The sequence below is a fragment of the Nicotiana sylvestris genome, chromosome 12 (genome assembly GCF_000393655.2).
Source record: "Nicotiana sylvestris chromosome 12, ASM39365v2, whole genome shotgun sequence".
NCBI classification, from domain to species: domain Eukaryota; kingdom Viridiplantae; phylum Streptophyta; class Magnoliopsida; order Solanales; family Solanaceae; genus Nicotiana; species Nicotiana sylvestris.
In genome coordinates this window covers 74,602,158-74,629,787 of record NC_091068.1, presented here as the reverse complement: position 1 = coordinate 74,629,787, position 27,630 = coordinate 74,602,158, and the positions used below count along the sequence as shown (strand labels likewise).

The window sequence follows — 27,630 nt, the reverse complement described above, 5'->3', positions numbered from 1 at the left end:
ATGACCTAAAAATTTGCACACACGTCACAAATGACACAAAAAACCTACTCCAATTTTCGGAATTCCATTCTGACCCCGATATCAAAATTTTCACTACCGACCAGAAAATGCATTTTCAATTTCACCAATTCAAGCCTAAATCTACCACATACCTCCAAAATACATTTCGATCATGCTCCTAAATCCCAAATCACCTAAAGAAGCTATACGGACCATCAGAATTCACATTCGAGACCTTTTTCACATAAGTCAACATCCGATTGACTTTTCCAACTTAAGCTTACTCAAAAGAGACTAAGTGTCTCATTCCTCTCCAAAACCACTCTGAACCCGGACCAACCAACCCGATACCACATAATACCACTGAAAACATATATAGAAGCATAAATAGGGGAAACTGAGCAATAACTCATGAAACGACTAGCTGGGTTGTTACGTCCTCCCCTTCTAACGAGTCAAGAAACATACCTGAAGCCTCAAATAGGTGAGGATATCTGCTCTGCATCTCCCGCTTGATCTCCCAGGTAGCCTCCTCCACGGGCTAACCTCTCCACTACACTTTCATTGAAGCTATATCCTTTGATCTCAACTTTCGAACCTGACGCTCCAAAATAGCCACTAGCTCCACATCATAAGTCAAATCATCATCTAACTGAACTGTGCTGAAATCCAAAATATGAGACGGATCGCCAATATAATTCCAGAGCATAGATACATGAAATACCGGATGCACACTCGACAAGCTGGGTGGCAAAGCAAGCTCATAAGACACCTTCCCAATCCTCTGAAGCACCTCAAAAGGCCCAATGAATTGAGGACTCAATTTACCCTTCTTCCCAAATCTCATAACACCCATCATGAGTGAAACCTTCAGTAGAACTTTCTCCCCAACCATGTAAGACGCATCACGGACCTTCCTGTCAGCATAACTCTTTTGTCTTGACTGCGCTGTACGAAGTCGCTCCTGAATCACCTTCCCCTTTTCCAAAGCATCCTGCATAGGTCTACCCAAAAGCCTAGCCTCACCTGGCTCAAACCAACCAACTGGAGATCTACACCGTCTCCTATATAAAACCTCATATAGAGCCATCTGAATACTCGACCAATAACTGTTGTTATAAGCAAACTCCGCGAGCGATAGAAACTGATCCCATGAACCACCAAAATCAATGACACAAGAACGCAACATGTCCTCCAATATCTAAATAGTGCGCTCGGACTGCCCATCCGTCTGAGGGTGAAAAGCTGTGCTCAACTCAACCTGAGTACCCAACTCTCGCTACACGACCCTCAAAAACTGCGACGTAAACTGAGTACATCTATCTAAAATTATGGAAACTGGGACACCATGCAAGCGAACAATCTCTCAAATATAAATCTCTGCCAACCGCTCCGAAGAATAGGTAGTACATATAGGAATGAAGTGCGCGGACTTGGTCAGCCGATCCACAATCACCCAAATAGCATCGAACTTTTTCAAAAGTCCGTGGGAGCCTAACTACGAAATCCATGGTGATCCGCTCCCACTTCCACTCTGGAATATCTAACTGCTGAAGCAAGCCACCTTATCTCTGATGCTTATATTTCACCTGCTGACAATTGAGACACCGAGCTACAAATCCCACAATATCCTTCTTCATTTTCCTCCACCAATAGTGCTGTCTTAAATCCTGATACATCTTCGCGACACCCGGTTGAATGGAATACCGCGAGCTATGAGCCTCCTCTAGAATCAACTCCTGAAGCCCATCCACATTGGGCTCACATATCCGGCCCTGCATCCTCAATACCCCATCATCACCAATAGTCATATCTCTGGCATCGTCGTGCTGAACTCTGTCCTTGAGGACAAGCAAATGGGGATCATCATACCGGCGCTCTCTAATGCGATCAAACAAGGAACATCGAGAAACTACAAAAGTTAAGACCCGACTGGGCAAAATATCCAACCTCACAAACCGATTGGCCAATGCCTGAACATCAACTGTAAGAGGTCTCTCCCCAACAGGAATATATGCCAAACTGTCCATACTCGCCGCCTTCCTACTCAAGGCATCGACCACTACATTGGCCTTCCCCAGATAGTACAAGATAGTGATATCATAGTCCTTTAGCAGCTCTAACCATCTCTGCTTCCTCATATTGAGATCTTTCTGCTTGAACAAGTGCTGGAGGCTGCAATGATCAGTGAACACCTCACAAGACACGCCATAGAGATAATGCCTCCAAATTTTCAACGCGTGAACAATGGTAGCCAACTCCAAATCATGAACAAGGTAGTTCTTCTTATGGGGCTTCAACTGACGAGAAGCATAAACAACACTCTACCCTCATGTATCAACACACACCCAATTCCAACTCTCGAAGCATCACAATACACTGCATATGAACCCGAAGTTGATGGCAAAACTAATATTGGAGCTATGGTCAAGGCAATCTTGAGCTTCTGAAAGCTTATCTCGCACTCACCCGACTACCTGAATGGAGCACAATTTTGAGTCAATTTGGTCTAGGGTGATGCAATAGATGAAAATCCCTGAACGAACCGACGGTAATAACCCACCAAACCAAGAAAGATGCAAATCTCTGTGGCTGAGGACAGTTTGGGCCAACTCTGAACCGCCTCTATCTTCTTTGGATCAACTTGAATACCCTCACTGGACACCACGTACCCCAAGAAAGCCACTAAACTGATCCAAAATTTACACTTGGAGAACTTCGCATAAAGCTTCTCCTCTCTCAACCGCTGCAGTACAACTCTCAAATGCTTGACATGCTCCTTCTGACTACACGAGTACACGAAAATATCATCAATGAAAATAATCACAAATGAGTCGAGATAAGGCCGAAACACATTGTTCATCAAATGCATAAACGCTGCTGATCGAGGCCAACCCTGTACTACTATGAAGTAGCAAGAGAGGTTGAAACAGCTTTTACCCAAGAAAGCCGGGATCGATTTCCATAGGAAGCTAGATATTGGAGTTGAGTTTCTATCTAAATTGGTGTTGTGTAATTGTTCCTAATTGCACTTCTAAACATTGTTGGTTTTGATTTTACTTCTAATTTTATGCTATTACGATGCTAAATTAAGCTAAGTAAAGCTAAGATTAAACTATTGAGAGATGTTCAAATAGATAAAAGGCACTAGGGTAGTGACTTTCTCCCAGGTGGCTAATTGACGGATTCTTGAGTCTAAGGCTAGATGGTCACATTTGGGGAGTATGATATAACCATTGCACGATTCTACTCACTCTATACCTTTTGTAGTTCGAGTGATTTTGCCCGAATTGAGTTTCTCAAGACCAATTGAGTATGACAATTTGTGCAAGCAAATGAGGTTCAAGTCGGGTATTACTATCTCTAGATTTAACCTTTTAATTGGGGCTATCAATCTCCTGAGTACACCCCAATTCCTTGTTAGACCAATTTCATGGACTTAGGCTCTCTTTCTCAAGAAGAGCCAAAGTCTACTAGGCAAAAACTAGTGTTTGCAACCACTAATTCAACATTAAAACCCTAAATTAGCCCAATATCAAACACCCATAGACAATCAAGTATCAAAACACAAGACCCATCAATTACCCACGCTAGGGTTGAGCCACAACCCTAGCTAATGGGTCTAGCTACTCATGATTATAGAAGAAAATAAAGAAATAGATGAAGAAAAACCCATAATAATTAATTAATAGATAAAACTTGAAGATTCAATGATGAAATTAAGCTAAAATTACTCAAAATGGTAAAAAAGAAGTGTTCACTGGCGCAACTCTGTCCCAAAATCTATCTGATGACCTAAAAATGGGAAAAGAAACTATTTATACTAGGCTAAAAAATTTGGACAAAAATACCCCTGTGGGGCTAGTGCGGACCGCACAAAATCGAGTTCGGCCACACTAAGGTTCTTGGCTGAGATAATGTGCTCTCTGAAGTTGGCCACCGCGGATCGCACAAAATGCACCGCGGTCGCGGTGGCTTCTATTGCGGTCCGCACAAAATGGACCGCGGACCGCATTGGGCATAATCCTCAAATTGGCAACTCTCTGATCTTGGGCTCTGCGGAAAGCACAAAATGGATGGCCGCAGTGAAATCAATGCGGTCTACACAAAATCCTTTGCGGCCGCATTGCTTGGTTGCCTGAAATGCCTGCTCTCTGAACTTCATCTTTGCGGACCACACAAAATGGTGTGCGGCCGCACTGACCCTGTTTGACTGAGCTTGGCCTTGGTCTTGGTACTTGTGCATGTTTCACTTTTTTTTGAGCTGGTTTTTGACAAATTGTCATCTTGTTGATCAAACCCTGCAATAAGTACAATTTGTGAGCCTTTGGGACTATTTTGTACACATTTCTAATCAATACTTAAGCAAGGGGAAGAGTAAAATTCATCATAATCCCTAGTTATCAGCTGCTGGGGCATTGGTTATCCCAAAAGACATCACAAGGAACTTATAATGACCATATCGGGTCCTGAAAGCCTTCTTAAGAATATCCGAGTCCCTAATCTTCAATTGGTGAAACCCTGACCGGAGATCAATCTTGGAGAACACTCTCGCTCCCTGAAGTTGGTCAAATAAATTATTAATACGAGGCAAATGATACTTTTTCTTAATTATAACTTTGTTCAACTGCCTGTAATCAATGCGCATTCTCATCATGCCATCCTTCTTCTTCTTCACAAATAGAATAGGCGCACCCCAAGGCGACACACTAGGCCGAATAAACCCCTTATCAAGGAGTTCCTGAAGTTGTTCCTTCAATTCCTTCAACTCCACCGGTGCCATACGATATGGTGGAATAGAAATGGGCTGTGTGCTCATTACCAAATCAATACCAACGTCAATATCCCTGCCCGGTGGCATGCTCGACAGGTCTGCAGGAAACACATTGGGAAAATTCCTCACTATGGGAACAGAATCAATACCAGGAGTCTCTGCACTGACATCCCTCACAAAGGCTAAGTATGAAAAACAACCTTTCCCAACCATTCACTGGGCCTTCAAGAATGAAATCACCCTACTGGGGACAAAATCAGTCGAACCTCGCCACTCAATCTGTGGCACCCCCGGCATAGCCAACATCACTGTCTTAGCGTGATAGTCTAATATAGCACGACGCGAAGATAGCCAATCCATGCCTAATATCACATCAAAGTCCACCATACAAAGCAACAAAAGGTCCACTTGTGTCTCCAGACCCCTAATAGTCACCACACACGACCAATATATATGGTCTACAATAATAGTATCGCTACTGGAGTAGATACACGAACAGATGAAACAAGAGACTCACAGGGCCTATCCAAATAACGAGCAAAATATGATGACACATATGAAAAAATGGAACCAGGATCAAATAACACAGATGCATATTTGTGGCAAACTGAGACAATACATATAATTACGTCATCTGAAGCATTAGCATCTGGTCTAGCTGGGAGTGCATAGAAAAGGGCTTGACCACCACCTGATCAACCTCCCCTTCTAGGGCGACCCTTAGCTGACTGACCCCCACCTCTAGCTGTCTGAGCATGGTGAAGTAACTGGAGATGAAGTCGAGGGCTGACTCCTCATATGTCCAAACTCTCCACACTCGTAACAACTCCCTGGTGCGGGGAACGGGGGCTGAAGGGAACCCCTAGCACAGGAATGACCAATAGAAGGACCTGGCATGGAAGAACCCTGAACCGATGAAGCACGGGATGAACTCTGGGCTGGTAGGACACTGAGTGATGAATGTCCCTGATGTGAGTTATGATAACCATGGCCCGATGATGCCCCACGATTAACTGGGCGGGCTGAATGAGCATGTGTGAATGGACAGCCTTTGTCGTGCTGAAACTGACCTCTCGAAGGGACACCACAAAAACTACCAGATCCTCGAGGCCTCTTGGCCTCCCTCTCATCTCGCTCCTGGCGGCGAATTGACTTAATCTCGGGAGCAATGTCAACAACCTCCTCAAAAGTAGCACCTGACACCCTCTCCCTAGTAATGAGAATCCGAAGTTGGTATGTGAGGCCATCAACGAGCCTCTTGATCCTCTCTCTATTTGTAGGAACTAACCAAACAGCATGACGAGCTAACTCCGAGAACCTCATCTCATACTGCGTCACAATCATGTCACCCTAATGCAACTGCTCAAACTGCCTGTGCAGCTCCTCCCTGCGAGAGTGTGGTACATATTTCTCCAAAAAGAGAACAGAGAATTGCTGCCAGGTAAAGGGCACTGCATCAACAGGCCTACACCTCTCATAAGCCTCCCACCAAGTATAGGCAGCTCTAGAAAATTGAAAAGTAGTAAATGTGAACCCGCTGGTCTCCAGAATACTCGGTGTACAAAGAATCCTCTGACACTTGTCCAAGAAATCCTAGACATCCTCTCCCTCCACACCACTGAAAGTCGCAGGCTGAAGTCTACCAAACCTCTCCAATAGACGCTGCTCTTCGTCAGGCATAAATGGTACCACATAATCCTGGACTGGTGCAACCGGCTGGGCTGGAGGTGCCCCCGGTGTCTGAAGTCCCTACACAACCTGCTCAGGTGTGCGAGCAGCGGGAGTCTGAGTACCTCCCCCTTCCTGAAAAGTAGTTGCGGCCATAGTAACTGAGACCGCCTAAGCTAGGCCAGTGCACACTGATAGAATCTGGGCTAGGGCCTCCTGAAGGCCTGGAATCACAATAGGCACAGCCGGTGCCTAAGCTGGTCCTGCTGGAGCATCCGCAACTAGGACCTGATCATGAACTGGGGTGGCTGGTGGATCTACAGGTGTTGCCTTAGCTGTTGTGCGGGCTACACCCCTACCCCTACCACGGCCTCGACTGCGACCTCGGACCCTAATGGCCCCAACTGGTGGTACTGGTGGTTGTCCGTCCTGACCGGTAGCACGTATCCTCATCATCTGTGAGAGAATAGAATAACAGAAGTTTTGTACTAGAATCAACAGATTCGCATGATAGGAATTTCAAGAATGTGAAGTTTTTCCTAAAGGTTCTGCAGCCTCCCGAGGATAAGTATAGACGTCTCCGTACCGATCCGCGAGACTCTACTAAACCGGCTCATGACCCGTGAGACCTATGTAATCTAGGCTCTGATACCAACTTGTCACGACCTCAAATACCCGGTCGTGATGTCGTCTATCACTGTACTAGGCCAACCGAAACAGCACAAACAATATAGAAGATCTTTTGTAAAATTTATTTTTCTAAACATATTAAAGTCTCAATTCGTTCATTTTGAAATATCAAAAGAAATACGGGAAAACAAGTACGAAAATACATCAACACAGTCTGAATATGATGTCACTAGTCATTAGCCACTAAGTACAACTCAACATTGTCTGCTTAATACAAAATAATTCTGAAATATAAAGTACTAGGATAGGAAGGAGAAAGGCAAGGCTGCGAATACCGTGCGGCTACCTTGCAATCTCCGGATAAAACTCTAAAGGTGCTGAAAAACTTTCACTCTAATCCGGGTACCTGGATCTGTACACAAGGTGCAGGGAGTAACGTAAGTACGCCAACTCAGTAAGTAACTAAAGTAAATAAAGTCTGAGTGCAGTGACGAGCATTTAAGATCATATACGGACATCAAAGTCAACATCTACAATACAATAATTGTATGTCTCATAAAAACTCCAGTTTCAATGAAAATCCTTTAAAGCATTTATTCAACATTTTTCCATAGAGGCTCAGGAAAAAGAAGAGTGAAAACAGGAAATCTCACAAACAAGCCCCTCGGACAAAGTATCACTCATAAGTATAGCCCCTCGAGCAAGCCTCTCAGTCACTCGTGACTCAACTCTCTTCAATCCGTAATCACACTCAACATTCCCACTCAATAGATATCTCATAATAAGAATAATAACTGTTGCGGCGTACAGCCCGATCCATGATATATAGTCGACTACGCTCACTGTGGGTGTACAAACTCCGGAGGGGCTCCTACAGCCCAAACGCTATATCGCTACGGCGCGCAGCCTGATCCAACATATCGCTGCGGCGTGCAGCCCGATCCATATATATATATAATCCTCACCATCAGGTCCTCGACCTCTCTCTTAGTCATTATCCTCACAGTCACTCGGGCATTTTAGTAAAATCAGGGAACTCAACCCAAAACAGTTTTCATATATTTGAAAGTAGTGTAATGAAATTAAATCAATAATAAACAGTTATAATCATGACTGAGGATATTCTTTCAAATCAAACAGTGTGAGGAGAGTAGTAAAATACCCTTAAGAGTCTAAACAATTCGGCATAAAGGCCCCAAACATGGTACTCAACCCAAGTTAACAATTTCATTTGTAAAACACATGGATATCATATATAGTATAACAAAATATGCAATTATACAGTCGCCAAGGGACGGACCAAGTCACAATACCAATGGGTGCACACCCACACGCCCATCACCTAGCATGTGCGTTACCTCATTTACCAAAACAGTAAGAAATTTTGGGGTTTCATACCCTCAGGTCTAGATTTACAATCGTTACTTACCTCAAACTGAATGAAATACTACTCCGCGACGCCCTTGCCTCTCAACTTGGCCTTAACTCGCGTCGAATATACCTAAAATAAGAATCATAACATCAATTATGCTAAGGGAACAAAGCTCACGTGAAAATAATCAAATTACATCAAAATTCCGAAATTGGTCAAACCTGTCCCCCGGGCCCACGTCTCGAATTCCAATAAAAATCACATCAATAGAATTCTTATCCTCCCACGAGTTCATACATACTAAGAACATCAAAATCGGACCTTAAATGGCCCCTCAAATTCCGAATTTTACACTCTCCAATTTCAAGCCCTAATTCTCCAATTTTTGGTTTTAAATCCCACTAATTTCATGTCTAATTAGTTAGAAATCACCATAGAATCGAGTATTGAGTTCAAAAATTTTACCTCCAAGTGTTTCCTTCGACTCCCTCTTCAATCTCTCTCAAAAAGCTTCAAAACCGCTCAACAATGGTGATAAATGGGTTAAAAATCGCGAAGATGGCCTTATATACATTCTGCCCAGATAATTTTCCTTAAATCGCAATCGCGGAAAGACCCTAGCGATCGCTAAGCACAAAAATTGACTGCCATCATTTTAACGCTATGCGATCGCGAAGCACTGCCTTTGCTAACTCACGCGGTCGCGTGGGCTATCACGGCCTCTCCCACGCGACTGACACTTACCACTTTACACTAGCTACTTCTCTTCTACGCGAACGCGACTTGGCCACGCATTCGCGAACCATAACCTCACAACCAACCGCGATCGCGTTCTGACCTTCGCGATCTCATTGAACAAATTTCACCTCTGCCCCACAAAGCCTACGCGATTGCGGACTCTTCTATGTGATCGTGAAGAACAAAATGTCTGCAACAGAATACCAGAAAACCTGCTATCTCCTCAAGTCCAAAAATGTCCCGTTGAGCATCCGAAACATACCCGAGGCTCTCGGGACCTCAACCAAACATGCCAACACATCCCATAACATCATTCAAACTTGTTCCAACCTTCGGAACACTCAAAACAACATCAAAACATCAAATGACCATCGGAGTTAAGCCTAAGGATTTCCAAACTTTCGAATTCCGCAAACGATCAAAAAGTCTATCAAACCTCACCCGAATGACCTGAAATTTTGCACACACGTCACAAATGACACTACTGACCTACTTCAATTTCCGAAATTTCATTCCAACCCCGATATCAAAATTTCCACCGGAAAATGCCAAATTTCCAATTTCGCCAATTCAAGTCTAAATCTACCACGTACCACCAAAATACATTCCGATCACGCTCCTAAGTCCCAAATTACCTAACGAATCTATCCGAACCATCAAAATTTACATCTAAGACCTTTTTCACATTAGTCAACATCGGTTGACTTTTCCTACTTAAGCTTACTCAAAAAAGACTAAGTGTCTCATTTCTCTCCAAAACTATTCTGAAGCCGGACCAACCAACCCGATACCACATAATACCACTGAACAACATATAAAGAAGCAGAAATGAAATAAACGGAGTGATAACTCATGAAACGACCGAACGGATCGTTACATCGTGTCTAGCTAGACTAGATAGAATCCTTTTGAAAGCAAAATAAGGTCATTATTTCGTGCATTCGATAGTATTTACGAAGCAAACTCTTTGTTGGAATCCGTACCTAGAAAACTTTGTAGCTAGCTGAAGTGCTTGTCCTTGTTAAGTAGATTGCAAATTCTATTGAATGGAGCTGCCCATTTTTATCTTAAAACAGATTGAGACAAAAAGAATTGTCAGGAATACTGCAGAACTTATAGCCAGTTTGGCCCGCAAAAATCAGCTTATTTTGAGAAGTACTTTTTTTTAAAAGTATTTTTCTCAAAAGTACTTTTGGTGAGAAATAGTTTGTGTTTGACTAATTAGTTTGAAAAACACTTCTGTGCAGCAATTAGTGTTTGACCAAGCTTTAAAAAACTACTACTAAGTGTATTTTTCTCAAAAATGCTTCTCAAAAAAGTATTTTTGGAGAAAAGCTACTTTTTTCTGCTTCTCCTCAAAAACATTTTTTTTCTTCAAGAAGTTTGGCCAAACACCTCAAATTGAGACCAAAAGTGTTTTTGACAAAAAAAAAAGCACTTTTGACCAAAAATAAGCTTGACCAAACAGACTATTATTATCCTTCTTATAGTTGGTGTAATACAGCAGTTTCTGTTGTTCGTTTTCAAGCACGCACGATAAGCTAGCTTCTTTCATTTAATTTTCTTTTATATTCCTATAAGGCTATTTTTGTGTGGATAACTCAAAAATAGTTTCAGGATAAACTTATTGAATTTATATGTAATGAGGTTAGTAGCAATCGGTTTAAATCAGAATAGTTGAATGAATCATACGATTAGACCAAATTGAACGATAATAAGACAATCAAAGAAGACAAACAAAAGAAAGAATGATTTTATTGAGCTTTTTTATGAGCCACAATGCTACAAAGTAAAGATCGATTACCCAACTTAACAAAAATGAAATACAATAACTTTTAGTAATGGGTAAGTTGAGTAGAATCTGAATGAATTACAAGTGAGGGAAGTAGGGGTATTTATAGCTAAGTGAAAGTTAATATGCCTAGTCCCACTTCCGTTCGTCGCTCAGGGCAGGGGCGGATTAGGGGAACAGAAGGGTGTCCACCTGAACCTCCTTCGCTCAAAAATTATATTGTATATGTTAGGCAAAATTTATTTTTTATTTCTATATATTATGTTTTGAATCCCCTTGACACAAACCAAAAGCATAGCATATATAATGGTCAAGCGGGTTCAAAACCTTTGTAAGGTCATTGCTTCTATTTCCATTAGCTACAATCTTTTTAGCTTTTCTATTTTTTTTAATCCCTTAGCGATAATTCTGCCTCTGTTGCGGGCTCTGGATGGTTAGCCACCGCCAAAATACTCGTTGGTTGTGAGATAAGTATTAGACGTAGGGGGTATGAATGAATCTTGAATATCTCGAAGATGGTTGAAGACCAAGTAAGATGACAGAATCATCTTTGGAGTGCTTCACCGCGACATTGCTCTCGTCTTCCCGGAAAAGAGTTATCGGGTCGAAAATATTTCTCATGGGGCCAAAGTTCCATTGTTCGTGTATACCCGAGATAAACCTATTCCAAACAACATCGTGTCATCATGTAAACTATTCACATGCCAAAGCTGGATTTTACCAATACAAATATATGCATATGTACAGGCACAGTGTCTGCTCCGTGTAAATAATAATAATCGGACCACATTAAGTATATTAATATGACTCATTTTTTTGTTTTACTGATGGAGTAAAACAACAGTCTAAAGACATATCAAGATAGCACAAACGCTAGAAAATAGTTTTAGTGTAATTTCTGCATGCATGATTGTAGAACGAACATTTTTAGAATTAAATCCTCAATTATATTAACTCCATCTCAAGAAATATAAAAAAATTAAATTTAAATGCACGAGTACCAGTTAGTTTTATGAATTAAGGTTAACTTTTCGCTAAACGGAAAGATATAAGCAGCAGTAATATTATGAAGTTGACTGAAAACCTCTTTGAATTTATAATACAACGCACACTCGTTGAACACTGTATGAACAAACTATATACAAGTTGCACCTTCACTTTAGATCAAAATAATCATTACATTACATAGCCGTCAAAATTGTACTCCGTAGTTAAGTCGTGGCGATTGAATTAATAAAAAATATATTCGAGCTGTAAAGAGGTTTCATATTTTCTTCTTTTAGAGCTTTCATATTTTCTTCTTTTACTTTATTTCTTTTTGTTGCAAAAGCTTAGACTTTTGACTAATGCATTTATACACACATTTAACAAGGTTTAATTCTTTAATTATATTTGCATTGTGTTAGTGACCAACTTGAATTCGGTAGACATTTGTGTGTAAATCAAGTAAACCTTATTCCTCAAGAACGAATTGTCGGCAAAATTCCGATTTTTGACTTTTTATATTGATGCTGCTGCTATGCTTACATCTGACAAACCAGGAGCCTAGACTGACAAGAATTAGTATTTTATTAGTACTAATTAGTATGCGACATATACCAAGTTAAGGAAAAGACATAGCTAAATATAGTTATACTAAGAGATCGTTTGAAAAGGCGAAAGGCCAGCTAATTAATTTTGGGTTTATAAAAGGTTCATTTGTCTTTATGTTCTTGGTTTATCCGATTGAAAAGGTAAAATGAGGACTAAAATATAATTAGGGTTATAACAATGAAATTAATCAATCATCTTCACGTGATTACTCACATGCATTCTCGTAAAGCATTTACCTCATCTCAATTACAGAAACATCGATCATTTGTCACTTTGTACATGGCGATTATTCAATTACCCAAATTTTTGTTTCACTTTTTCTTTTCCATTTCATCGTTCAAATTTATCTCAGCGTTCCTCTAACTTCTCATATATTTTTTCTTTTATTTTTTGTCAGAAAGATAACATATATTACTAATTAGACGTACAGAAAGTTGAGACCTAACTAGCTCTCTATTACAAGTCGTAGTTCTAGAACCAAGCCATAAGTTACTATTATTATTTACAGTTATCATGATCATTCTATTGGAATTATCGTCATGACAACTAATTACATCGTAGGATAGTTGAGCCATGTTGCCACTATAATTGTGCCAAGAATTTTATCCTTCGAAATTCAGATAATTGTGAAAGGATGTTACCTTTACTCAATCTTTTTTTTTCTTCACAATTTAGCTTCTATAACATTGTCGCCTAAAAAGATGCACTATCAGATATCAAATCACTTAAATTAGTATACCCGTAAAAAGTATATAGGGTAAAATATATTATATTAAGTAATTGCATAAGAGGGTGATACGTGGAATTCAAGGCAGAGGATAGCTAAGATCGATTGTTTCATCTGTTACCAAAAAAATAATCCTCATAAAAATGCGATAAATGTCTGTCACCCGGTAGCATTTAATGAAAAAAAATATTCTATAGCATTTAATACACTGGCCGTTACAAAGAATTTGTCATTTATGCTCACCGTTCACATTTTTCAATGGCCCTCATAATTGACATTAAAGAGGGGCATGATCCTAGGACCTTATTCCCTATGTGCAACTATGAACAGTGAGCCATGTTATCATTGTAAATGATACGAATTTTCTGACAAACTTATGCTATAATCTATTCAAGCTCTATACAATTTTAACTTCTTTGTGATTTCGTTACTGTTGTGCCCGGAAGCCTTGCTCCCGCAATTACTGTTTATGCTATTTCATCTTCATCTCAAGGTTAAATATTGCGTAGTTCTTCACTTCTTTTACTATTTCAGAATTGAATTAATTCACTTGTCTAGAAATCACGTATAAATTTAACTGTACCATTTTACGTGTAAACAAAAAGTAAGATTAATAATCTGCTAAACATTTTAACATATATAAACCGTATAAAAATTTCTTACACTCTCAATATATATATATAAGTTATCAAAATAAATGAAGACAGATATTAATTTGCATTATTGGATAATTCAGCTACTGTATAAGACCAGAGATTATTGAACATTGATATAAAAATTGATAGATGATAAATTTGTCAAATATTGTATAAAATGGAAAATAAAATACTATATACAAAAACACTCAAGATTTAAAAGCCTTGAACATTTGCCCAAAATAAGTTTCTTGACCATTCTTAATAAGTATTGAAATTCCTAGTTAGCCATTCCCAAATGACTCAGAAAAAGATGCACAAAATAACAGACCAAAATTCTATATTTTCAAGGAACAAGAGATCTATAACTTGTTAGTATGGGAAACTTCTTTTTCTTTTTTACATATTAAAAAGAATACAAATATTATGATTTCAAAGGACTGCCACTTGAACTAGAAACCCCAATTTGCCACACTTTAATTTCTCCGTCAAAGCTTCCACTAAACAACTTCACAGAACCACCGTCAGATTCACTGGTTTCCGCCGCCGCCACCAATGACCTCACCGGTGTCCGATGACCATCCAGAACCGTTAAACAACAGAACTGTCCTTCAATCCCACGTGTCCAAATCCTTACCGTCCGATCCGCCGATCCACTGAACAACAAATCAGATACGTTGATCAAACATAATATCGCTTTCGTATGACCTCTCAATGCACCAGTAACCACCATGTAATTAGCACTGTCTTCCCTTTCCCATACCAATATCGACCGATCACAAGCGCCCGAAAATAGAACAGAACAATCAGAGCTTAATGCTAATGCATTCACCGCCGATTTATGTTTTTCTAATGTAGCAATCAGCCCATGTTTTGATTTTGATTTTTTCTCCCCATTTGGTTTACCCCAAACTCGAATCCGTTTATCAGCAGAACCTGTAAAAATAGTCCCATCTTTACCTACCACAACAGCGTTTATGGCATCATCATGTGCTCTAATTGATTCACTGCACCGTAAATCTGACCCGCTCCAAATTTTCAAAGACCTATCCCACGAAATAGAGCACATTAAATTTTCATTTACTGCTAATCCAGAAACAGCATCGTGATGTTCGATCCATAGCTTCTTCTTATGTCTTCTTACATTTGTATAGCTGCTAGGGAAAACGAATCTGCGTAACCGGTCTTCAAGTGTTGGGAGTATCGCAATTAGTTTATGCTGCTTAACTGGTGTCTGTTTCCACACCCGGATTTTACAGTCCTGATGGGCTGTGAAAATTTTACCATTAAGAAAAGCCACTGATTTTATCGAGCCGCTTGAAGGGTCTTTGCCATTGAAAGTATCGATAAGCGTGAAATTCGTGAGTTCAAAGACGTTGATTTCATTGGAGGAAGCAGCGTAAAGGAGATTGTTGTGGACAGCTAGGAAAGTGACAAGGGCGTTTCGGGGATTAAGAGAATTGAGGCAGCGAGCTGAGATTACGAGGTTTAAGGTACCGGGAGAGAGATTTTGGAGAGAAGGGACAGAAGGTAAGGTTAAAAGGGAGAGGTTGCTTTGTAAACTACTAAGGGAATTGTTTGTTTCTTGAGAAATTACTGATATAGGTGAACTGTTGGTTATGTCGGAAAATAAGCTGCTTGCATCGTCGGAGAATGGGAGTTTTGGTGGTGGAATAGGCTGGTCGTCGGCAGTGGTGACGGAGGAGGAGCAAGTTGCAAGCCAAGATCGGAATTTCATTGTGCCGGCTATACAGTGAAGAGAAATTGGTATAGAATTAGCAAAGAATGTGTGTATTAACTGTGTATGTGTGTGTGTTTTAGAAAGAGGAGGAAATATATAGAGTCTGGACTTGGACTTATGGGAGTTGTGGTTGGTTGTCTTTTTCTTATTTCTCTCTATATTCTAACTTGCCAGTTGTCATCTCTTTGTCCCACTTTCTTGTTCAAAATATTTTCATTATTTAAAATTCAACAAGTTGCAAATGGGAATACTCGATTGTTCATGTTATTCTTGATTATTTAACTTTTTATTAATAATTAGTCTAATGGAGTATAATTTTAGTTCATGAATTGAAAATATAATCATAGACATTTAACATAAAACTTCGTTCAAGTTGCGCATATATGGCACAATTTTCGCTTTTCATTTCAAGAGAGTGGGACCAGACGCAATTAACATGACCACACATTTAAATTGTGTGTATCACACAACAGTTCTATGGGAGTTTTGGTGTGTAATTTAGCATAAATATTATTTTAGTTATATAACTCTTTTTGTATGAGATTAGTGAAAAATAACACAAGTAATTATAAATTCGTTCAAATTGTATGTACACTCATTACCAGCAACTTTTTAAATTGAGTTGTCGTTATTTTTTATTTTCTTAGCTAAGCCATTCTAAAAATACTCTTAAAGTTCGTGTGATACTGATTTGTTTGAGTCAAACTTGCATATTATTTTTTAAAATATCTTGGACCATTAAGAGTATCTGGAGATTCATTGTGTGTTATTTACATTGTCCTGAGTATTTATGACTACCAAAACCTACAAACTTCTTTTTATATGTGCATAATTAAAAACTAGAGAGAAGGCAGAATTAACAACTAGCTCGTTTTTAGCTCTTCATTAGCTTTCAACACGAGAGCTACTATCCTTCGTCTTCATACTCTCTCTCATCGAACCATCAGTATGATACCAGTTTGTTGCCTAACTCAATCCAAAGACGCTTGGCTGAGATATATAACTTAATTGTATTTCTTATTAATTTTTAATGTGGGGTTTTATTCACACGCTCAACATGGAAACGGAATGAAAGGGAAAGGGAAAGGAGAGCATCAAACAAGGGTAAAACGTTACATTTCATGAATGCAATTGGGGAATTTTAGCACAAGGCTCGCAGTTATATAAATCCTCCATTTTGTTTGTGCTGATATTAGATAGTCTCGCCGTTCATTTTTACTCGTCCAGTATACTAAAAATATATTTTTACTTGTCTATTATATTAAATCGAGAGAAAACAATTCCTTTTTCATGTTTTCCCCTAATCATTAACTATTTATTCCCCAAATCATTTTCCAAGACTTTTGGAAATGCTATCATTATTATGGGTAAAATTATAAAATGCATATTATGGGTAAAATTATAAAATGCCTACTTTATATTTTTTTTAAAGAAAATGTAAAGTTAAAAGTAGACAACTAAAAATGAAGGGAAGGAGTAAAATATACTCTTTATGTTTCAATTTAGATGACACATTTCGTTTATCCAAAGTCAATTTGACCAAATTTTGAACATAAATTAAATTAGTTCAACTTAGCATTTTCAAATTAAAATTTAGATATACAAAAATTAAACAAAAAGTACTATAACTTATAATTTTTCTCATGTTAATATGATAACAAAATATATTCTAAAATATTGGTCAAATTTCAAGCAGTTTAAGTGCTCTCGATAAGCGAAATATGTCATCTAAATTGAAAGAGATGGAGTACCATAGTTAGCTAGTGATCTACTTTATCCCCTCTCATTGGTCCTTCCTCAATACCCCAACTTAAATTTCGTTTTTGTTAAACGATATGTCATATATATGGAATTATAAATTATTCAAAGCTAAGAATATATGAGGGAGAAACCTAGATTGTTGTTAGTTAGATGGATACGCGTACGGACAAGCTGTATTGATAGAGATACATTGAACGCTAGTAGAAGACACATAAAGAAAAAAGAAAGAATATAGTTGTGTCTTCTCTCTCTTTTATTTCATTAGTAATAACTTTCTTAATTAGGGCAAGTGGGCGTGCGCGCAACTGTCTGACGGACTGACGGAGGACAATAGGTCGAAGCTGCTTGGAATTGATCGTCAACAGCTTAGAAACGGTATATGAAGATTCAAAGCATTTTTCCTTTATTATTTCAAACTGTGGATTGGTCCACAGGGAAGAAAAGAAAAAGAAGAATATTTTTGTGATTGAACGCAAGTAAAATTACGCACTTCGATAGCAGGAGAGATTATATATACTATATAATAAATCTTAACGTACAGGCAAACATAAGTAGTAATTAAAAACTTATTCACATTCACTACTAAATATTCGATTTTTTCGACTGCGCCCCGACCGATCGATTTCGGTCGCTAAAAAATGACTGATTCTATTGATTTTTCAAAAGATTTTCTTTTTCAATTATTATTTTCTGAATTCAATTTTTTTTTTTGGTACATGCAAAATGCGAAAAACTATTTTTGCATCCCAAAAATTTTACTTTTCATGAAACAGACCAACTTCGATTGATTTTTTATTTAAAATAAATTAGAAAATCTACCGAATTCGGTCAGTCATTTTAAAAAATTAACCGATTTGAGTCGATAATTTTAGTTCCTTTTAACAAAATCGACCGAAATATGGCATTGTTTTCACGCGAAAATACAAGTAAAGAATATAAATAAAATAAAAGAAAGCTATTCGATAGATTTCGGTCGATTAAAGTTTCCGATAGTTTTTTTGATTAGTTGTGGAATTTAATTGACCAACCAAAATTGATCAGTCACAACCGATCGGAGCCGGTCAGTTGGCTCTACTGACCGTGATCACCGACTGCCATGAATCAATCGATTTTTATTCGATTTTTGTCAATTACCAACTAATATCGGTTAGTTTTGGCGGTCGATTTTTGCCCAGGTTTTAGTAGTGTTCGATTTTTACACGAATAATGATTGTACGGTATATATTTTTCATACACACATTTCTTATTTAATAAAAATTAAAATAATATTTATTCTCACTTTAATTTATGGCTCTTAAAGTTAAATTATTTGATTTTGATGTAAAAATCAAATAGGAGAATAAGTATATTTTACCATAGTCGAATTGTATTTACCGATCATTTTGTATGCCCATGATAAGTCACACCCATGTTACGTTAAGTCATACCAACTTATAATGGTTAAATGATTTTCTATTCTCAACATTACTAAGTGATTTGATGAAGCAAAAAAAATTTACTAATAACCTACGATTAAATATATGTGCGAACTCGTGCATAATTTGGTATAAAAATCTAATGGAGTAAGTTCTTACCACTAAGAAGCTGTAGATGGTTAAAATCAGGTCTATCCGATTTTACTGATTAATCGAGACCAGGGGGATAGATCGAGGATTGGCCTTGTAGTATATCAGACCGAGACATGAGGATAAGGTACTGAGTTCGGGATTCGGAGTACCTGTCGAGATCGAGACCAGTAATAATCGAGACTAAACGGGATAGACATCGGGCAAGATCGAAGATAGCATAATAAAGGAAAGGCGAGATATCCGTGACTGGTCGAGGATCATGGCGATAATCTCGGAACGAATCAAATCAAGAATGGTTGTTTAGCTAATCATAGGATCCCCTTTTGTAATTAGAATTGTACCCTAAGTGGAATTCCTCTACTATATAAAAGGGGGTTCTAATCATTTGTAACCATCTTATTCTCGCATACCAAAGTAATACAATACTTTTTCTCTCTTATACTCTCTTGTTCATCAGTTTATTTCATATTCCATAACCCTATTCTTAGTCGGTTCGATGACGATCTAGCTCGAGGGCTGAATTGCATTTCAATACTGGTTTGCTTTACTATACTGTTAATTTCTATTATTAATCATCGTATTTATCAACTGGTACTAGGTGAAATTATGTATCTTTAAAATCGCTTGTAAGTTTAATTGTTATCCTATTTTAAGGGTAAACAGTTTGGCGCCCACCGTGAGGCTAAGGATAATAGTGATTTCCCGGTACAACTTTTATCACACATACTATTTTTCGGTTGTTCTTTGAAGGGTCTTTGATTCCAGGATCAACATATCAAACTCCTAAGTAGTATCCACACACATAGATAATGGCATTGGCCTTCATGGCGAGAGCGAAAACATAGCCGCCCCAGGAAACGAAGTACCTCCAATAAACCCCGATGGAGCTCCGGCCGTGGACCCAATCGACGTCAGCACCCATATTGTCATTAATGGGAATTTGGGTGTGGATCCTGAAAATAGCGTTCGCAGATATGCTCGAACAACCGATCAAAACGAACAGAGCGGTGAAAAAGACGGGATTAGCCTTCGAATGATATTCAAATGTTGTAGACTCAACAAGCTGCAATAGCACAACTCCAAAACTAGAATCGAGCACCAAGTAGGATCGAGCTCGAGCCATCGCAAGAAGTTGTTCATAGAGCCGAATCGGTGCCAAAAAGACCAAATGGAGGAGAATCGAAAACTAATCCTGTTATCATAAAGATGCTCGAAGAACTGACAAAGCGAATCGAGACAGGGGAAAAGAAGATCGAGGAACACGATAAGAAAGTGGAAACTTATAACTCCAATGTCGCACCTCCTTTTTACCGCTCCCGCGGGGCGCGTGGGGAGTTTTCTCCAATTGAAGGACAGTCGAAACGGGATATGTTTATTTGTTTCAGAGTCGCCACCTGAGAATTTTAAGGCGTCCCAAGTCACCAATTTTAATCCCTGAATCGAGGAGAATATGACTCTGTTTATTATTCTGCGAACCAGAAATCCTGAGTAAGGAATTCTGTTAATCCGGAAGAAGGTGTTAGGCATTTCCGAATTCCGTGGTTCTAGCACGGTCGCTTAACTGTTTTTATTATTGGCTTAATTATCTTGACTTTTATTAAATACTTTTTTTTGTTACGTGATTTTTCTACCGCTTTTACTTATTGTGATTAAGGACCCTTCTTTGAATCGAATTACGCGTACGTATATTCGTGTTAAAAAAATGCGAAATTGTGTCACGTGTACGTGTACACAATAACTTTTGATAATATATTTGTTAAACAATCATTTTTTTTGAAATTGTGTCGAATCAAGAATTTTTGTTTTTCTTAAATAATGAACCGCACATCTCGGGTTTTTACGAAATTAATTTAACGCCTTTAGAAAAATCCTTTTTCTTAAATATTCGCTCGAAATTGCGCGTACGCATAATCCGAATTTTGCTTTTAAAAATATAATCAGGGTACGCGAACGTATCCCTAATTGCGCAAAATACTTGTAATGATATTAGGGATTTTTTCACAAATTGTTTGTTGTATCTACACATTTTATATGAAAATACTGAGAAATTCGTATTCAAGGGATGTCTTTAAATTCTTTTAAAAGAAATTCACAATTTTTAAATATTGCCCGTTGACTATAATTTCCGAGTATTAATTATGTTCATCCCAAGACTATTCAAATTCACAGTGAAAGGATAAAAATTTGATTTTTAGCAAATACAACATATATATGTATGCCAAAGAATGAATTGTATATGAAACTAACAAATTCTATTTCTAATTACCATTGATATAAAGTGTTGCAATTGGTGCTTATACATCTCGTTTCATTCTCATATACTCGCTTTTAATCTAATAGGCCTAATTATTTGGTCAATTTGTTTTATGAAGGTAGATAGGCATCGAGTTTATAGGAAAGGAGTTATTATACAAGTTAATTCAATAAAATTACCTTACATGCAACCTAACTGTATGTCGTAAACATTCATAACGTTTTAACATCGTAACAAGCTATATCATATCACCTTTCACCAACGTTTATACACACATCTATTATCTTTATAAAAATATACCATCAATACCATCTTAACCTTATTTAACAACAAGAGTTAGTAATGTAGTTTTCTTGATATTTCTACATTACTCTTTACTTAGCTAACAACACCATAAAATTTAAATAATGGCCCACTTTATGCCATGTTTCCTACCTTGACAATCTTAATCACAACTATACTTTAATGAAAATTTAGAAAATTAACCTTGTTACAACACTTATACAGTCTTCAATAAAGGATATTTAACTTACAGTCATCCTATCAACATATACTACTTATTTGATCCAGAAACAAAACTGAATTTTTAATTAAAGAGCTTAAATGAATAAAGATATTATTACAATTCAAGCTTCATTTATCTGTCATACTGAATCTCTTTCCAACATAGAATTTAAAAGGATATGTACCTGGAAATGAAGGTAGAAGAAGTAAGTTTCAGCAGTTGCAGCAGTAACAAAAACAACAAAATACCAGTATTCTCACAGATTTGAGCAATAATAAGACCCAAAGAAAACATATGCACAGTACAGTTATTTTTTAAAAGACACTTCAGATGTTAACTGAATCAGTGGAACCAAGTAAAGTTGAACAGATTCAACAAAAGAACAATATTTCAGATTTCAATTTCTTTTCGGTTTCAAATTCCCATTTTTCTGATTTTCTATTGCTGCTGTTGTATCTGTGTGTGTGTGTGTGACTGTAACCCTCCTTCAAATTTATTATGACTGTAACCCTTCCAGTCCCCTTAAACTCTATCTCTCTGTCTGAAAACTGTATCTTTTTTCAGATTTTTTTCTCTTCCTCTTCAGATTCCAAGGGGAATCTGATTTTTTCTGCTGGATTTTCTCTTTTATCTCACTCTAGGTATATTTTTTCTTAAATTCTTCTTAAAAATCTGTTCTCCAGTCCTCCTTTAAGTCAGTCCCCATTCCCCCTTCTTATACAGGTCTGCCTGGACCCCTTTTTTCTTTTTTTAAAAAAAACAGAAAATTTCCATTAACAATCTGTTTTTCCACTTTAAATCCCATTATGCTAACTTTTCCCTGATTTTCAGCAACCCATTATCCCTTGTTCCCTATTAGTATCATTAACTAATAACCACTAACTTTTCACTTTCAGCCCATTATGCTATCATGTTATCCTCATTGTTCTATCCCAGAAATGTCCCTGACCTACTGTTTTCTACTGATATTATTGTCTTAGATTTTAACAAGTTATCTGAATTAAAACTTGTCTAGCAGCTATCAACCAATTCCTAATGATTAACCTCCTAATACAATTGTATTTACCTAACCTTTGTGAATTTGAATTCAGAACTAACATCATAACAACATTATACTGAATTCAGCCTAATAATTCAACTGAACTCAGCTTTTGAACTAAGATCAAACAAACAGGAGCATTGTAAATATTGACAATGTCCTGAACTTAATGTTCAGAAAACAACATATACAGCATACATTTGAATTCACTGATTCACAAACAAACATGATTTAATTGATGAGTATTAATCAGTTGACTATTTACAACATTTGTCCATAATCAGTCTAAAACAATAGAAGCAGACTGTTTCAGTCAACATTTTCAGAAAAATGAAAATTCGTAATATAACTAATCGACGAACTTAATCGAGTCGATTACACACATTGTAAACAAACAAAATAAACAAAAACAATTCATTTATTTGACTAATCATACGGGCATGAGACAAAGATGACAGAATTAATGAAAACAAATTTGTGAAAAATCAACGAGTTATTAAAACAAACAAAAATACATACAGAATATATAAACAGAAATAGAAAAGTACCTCTGAATTTTAATCAGACTCGAACTCAACTCGGCTTTGGATTTTGTTTGAAATCAAACAGGACCTTAGTCGAAGTATTTTCCACTGAAAATACTTCGACTAAGGTCGATTAAACCTCAATCTTTATTCAATCTGAACGGAATCCAAAAGTTTGGTATTTTTAGGGTTCTTGAAAGTTCGATTTGGGATTTAACCATTTCTGGTCAGATTCGAGGAGAACCAAACATGATACAAGGGTGAGGGTAGCCTAGGGGTCATTTGGTGTCAGCTTAAAACAAATCTGAGTTTGTTCTTGTTTGGTCCGAATCTTCAAAAGAAGATTCGAGAAACTCGGAACTGATTCGAGCCAAACTAACTTCAGATCCATAACAAGGCATGCTAGGGGGTACTATGGTGTTATTTTAGAAGCCATTGGAAAGGATAAGGTTTTCAGGCCAACCTTCGATTTAAGATTCGAAGAGTTGGGGCCTGATTCGAAGGAAACCAATGTTAGATCTGTGTAGAGGATGTTCAGGGGATTCCATGGTGTTATTTTGGTGACCGGCGGCGTTCATGCCGCCGGGTTTCAGGCGGTGGGATCCTAGGGCGGCTAGGGTTAGGGGGGTCTGAGGAAGATGATGAACAGTGAGAGGAGGGGGGTGTTCAGTTAGGGGCCGGGGTAAGGGCTTGGGACTTATATAGGGGTGGAGTGGATTGATATTGTCCGTCCGATCAAGTAAGATGAAGGGCCAGGATCAATTCATTAAACCAAACGATGTCGTTTGGTTTAATGCCAGGGTCGGCTGAGTCGGGTTACGGGTAACGGGTAAAAGGGGTGAGATCTTGACCGTTGGTTGGATTTGATCCAACGGTTTCTGAGAAGCCACGACCAAACGCTGTCGTTTTGGTTCGTCTGGTTTGGACCGGACCTGGGCTAAAGGATTGGGCTGTGGGGGTTAAAATGTTTTGGGCCTGGATTTTAATCCAGGTCTGATTTTGTATATATATATATATATATATATTTTCATTTGTATATATATATATATATATATTTTCATTTTTTCTAATTTAAATTTTTAATATTAACTATAAAATAATTTTAACTTCACAAAAATATATTAATTACTCTATAACAATTATTTAACACATAGACAAAACATCAATCACACAGTGGAATATTTAAAATAGAACGATTGCATATTTTTTTGTGATTTTATTTAAATTATCTTTTAAATGCATAATTAAATCCTATATGCATGCAATATGTATTTTATTTTATTTTTTCATTTTATTATGACAATGTAAACACTTACGGACATAACACAAGTATTTAACACCACGCAAATTCAAAAATTACACAGTAAAAGAAATTTATTTTATTTTTTGATTTATTTTGGAGTAGTTTTTCGTAAGGCAAAAATCACGTGCTCACAGCTGCCCCTCTTTGTGCGGAAACTCGAAGAGTTTTCGTGCAAAGATAAAGTGAGCGGATACGAGCGATTTTTGCCCGTTCGAATACTCCGTGGGAAGCATTTTTAGAAAGATTTGACCGAACCTCTGCTTCAAAGGTTTCCTACATATCCTTGGCTATAAAGGAATCAGGTCAATGTAGTTCGGGAATTTTGGGTAGCTGGGACTACCGTGGGACTGTGATGTTACTGCTGCTTCGTGCTGTTTTTACTGCTTGCTGACCTCCTTATTACACCTTACTTCAAAGGTAATACAAAAATTAAACTAGATTATGGTACGGGAATTATAAAAATCTTATCTAGATCATGCCCTTGCGTTTCTTGTTGTCTTGATATCTTGGTGACTCTTGGGCATTTGGCTTATTCCGTATTCCTTTTCATTGTGTCCCGTATTTTCTTTTGGGACTCTTGTTGTTTCTTGCTGGGGATTTTGTTGGACTCCTCTGCTTTATTGATTCTAAGTGTGCTCCTTTTTCATATGAGCGGGCTTTTGATTTCAACAATTCAATTTCATTCCCTCGTTCTTCAGGTGGGTGCCTTGACTGCTTCTTTTCTTTCTTCATCCTCATTCTCCAGGTGGACGCCTGACTTCTTTTTAACTTCTTCATCCTCATTCTCCAGGTGGACGCCTGACTTCTTTTTAACTTCTTCATCCTCATTCTCCAGGTGGACGCCTGACTTCTTTAATTCTCATCCTCATTCTCCAGGTGGACGCCTGACTTCTTCAATTCTTCATCCTCATTCTCCAGGTGGACGCCTGACTTCTTCAATTCTTCATCCTCATTCTCCAGGTGGACGCCTGACTTCTTCAATTCTTCATCCTCATTCTCCAGGTGGACGCCTGACTTCTTTAATTCTCATCCTCATTCTCCAGGTGGACGCCTGACTTCTTCAATTTCTTCATCCTCATTCTCCAGGTGGACGCCTGACTTCTTCTTTTCTCATCCTCATTCTCCAGGTGGACGCCTGACTTCTTCTTTTCTCATCCTCATTCTCCAGGTGGACGCCTGACTTCTTTAATTCTCATCCTCATTCTCCAGGTGGACGCCTGACTTCTTCAATTCTCATCCTCATTCTCCAGGTGGACGCCTGACTTCTTCAATTCTTCATCCTCATTCTCCAGGTGGACGCCTGACTTCTTTTTAACTTCTTCATCCTCATTCTCCAGGTGGACGCCTGACTTCTTCAATTCTCATCCTCATTCTCCAGTTGGACGCCTGACTTCTTCAATTCTCATCCTCATTCTCCAGGTGGACGCCTGACTTCTTTTTAACTTCTTCATCCTCATTCTCCAGGTGGACGCCTGACTTCTTCAATTCTCATCCTCATTTTCCAGGTGGACGCCTGACTTCTTCAATTCTTTTACCAGGTATTTCCTGACACAAATATTGTATTTGCCCCTGTTTTCAAAGAAAACTTCGTTAGTTTAAAGCAGGGTGGTTGACTGGGGTATTCTTGCCGATGGTGATGCTTCTCTTCGTCTCTCTTTATTGCCTTGGAATGGTTGAAAAGACTGTTTTGTCCTTGTAATTGATTCTTGACTATAGGATTCCCCTCTGTATGTTTTCCTTCAAAACCTTTTAACTGTAATCATATGTCCCTTCTGACTTTGCTGATCCACTTTTGATTTCACCTTTCTTACACCCATATTTTTATCTCCCACCTTTCGTGGCTGTATTTTGTAACCTTGAATCTTGGTAGTATACCTTGACATTCCTTCTTATTTGTTTGGAATAAAACTTGAACCACTGGTTCTGGGTTAAGTCCCCAGCAGAGTCGCCAGAGCTGTCACACCTCCTTTTTCCGGCACCGCGAGGTGCGTAGGGAGTTTTTTCCAATTAAAGGACAGTCGAAACGGGATTGGTTTAATTATTTCAGAGTCGCCACTTGGGAGATTTAGGGTGTCCCAAGTCACCAATTTTAATCCCGAATCGAGGAAAAGAATGACTCTATATTACAGTCTGCGTACCAGAAATCCGGATAAGGAATTCTGTTAACCCGGGAGAAGGTGTTAGGCATTCCCGAGTTCCGTGGTTCTAGCACGGTCGCTCAACTGTTATATTCGGCTTATTTATCTGATTTTTAATACAATTATGAACCATGTGCAAATTTTATCTTTTACCGCTTTATTATTATAATTATTATTTTTTAGGAATGTGAACATCGCTTAAAACATATCTTTGGATTGTGTCACATGAAATGCACCCACAATACGAAACATATTTTATTTGATGTTTTAGGATTTAGATTTGGGTCGCATGAAATGCGCATCCGAGTTTAAGAAGGTAAAATTAATTAAATCGCGCCTAAAGAGTCTAACGCGTCATTATCTTTGGGGAAGGAAGTGAAATTCACTAAACAATCCATCCCAAATTCTAAGTAATTTTTTTTAAATAATAAATGAATAAATGAGATTGGAGAATCCTGTAAATTTGTATTATTTACATCTATTTATTTTTAGCGAAAATCCTTTTAAGAATATCCTTTAATGACTACATTTTTATTATTACTAAGTTTTTTATAAATATAAAATCAATATCTACATTCTTGAAAATGACATATTAAATAGAAGAGAAAAACAAATATTAACAGAAAGTAATAAAATTATAATCATAAATACAACATGGAATTATCGAAAAGTAAAAAAAAATAAAAAAAAAACTAATTATCCCATAGTTGGATTAAAATTCAAATTGTTAGTAAGACTATCTATTTATTTTTAGCGAAATCCTTTAAGAATATCCTTTAATGACTACCTTTTTATTATTACTAAGTTTTTTTTATAAATATAAAATCAATATCTACATTTTTGAAAATGACATATTAAATAGAAGAGA

General features: G+C 37.8%; 1 protein-coding gene across 1 annotated transcript; it reads right to left on the bottom strand.

Annotated features, from left to right (window-relative positions):
* Nucleotides 1-14,078: 14,078 nt before the first annotated feature.
* LOC104231160 (protein JINGUBANG) lies at nucleotides 14,079-15,752 on the bottom strand. Its single transcript, XM_009784110.2, has one exon. The coding sequence runs from the start codon at nucleotides 15,665-15,667 to the stop codon at nucleotides 14,354-14,356; it is 1,314 nt and encodes a 437-aa protein (XP_009782412.1). The 5' UTR covers nucleotides 15,668-15,752; the 3' UTR covers nucleotides 14,079-14,353.
* Nucleotides 15,753-27,630: the final 11,878 nt, after the last annotated feature.

Bases quoted from the DNA above. Each gene is read 5' to 3' on its own strand.
- LOC104231160 (XM_009784110.2), bottom strand. From the start codon at position 15,667: ATGAAATTCCGATCTTGGCTTGCAACTTGCTCCTCCTCCGTCACCACT.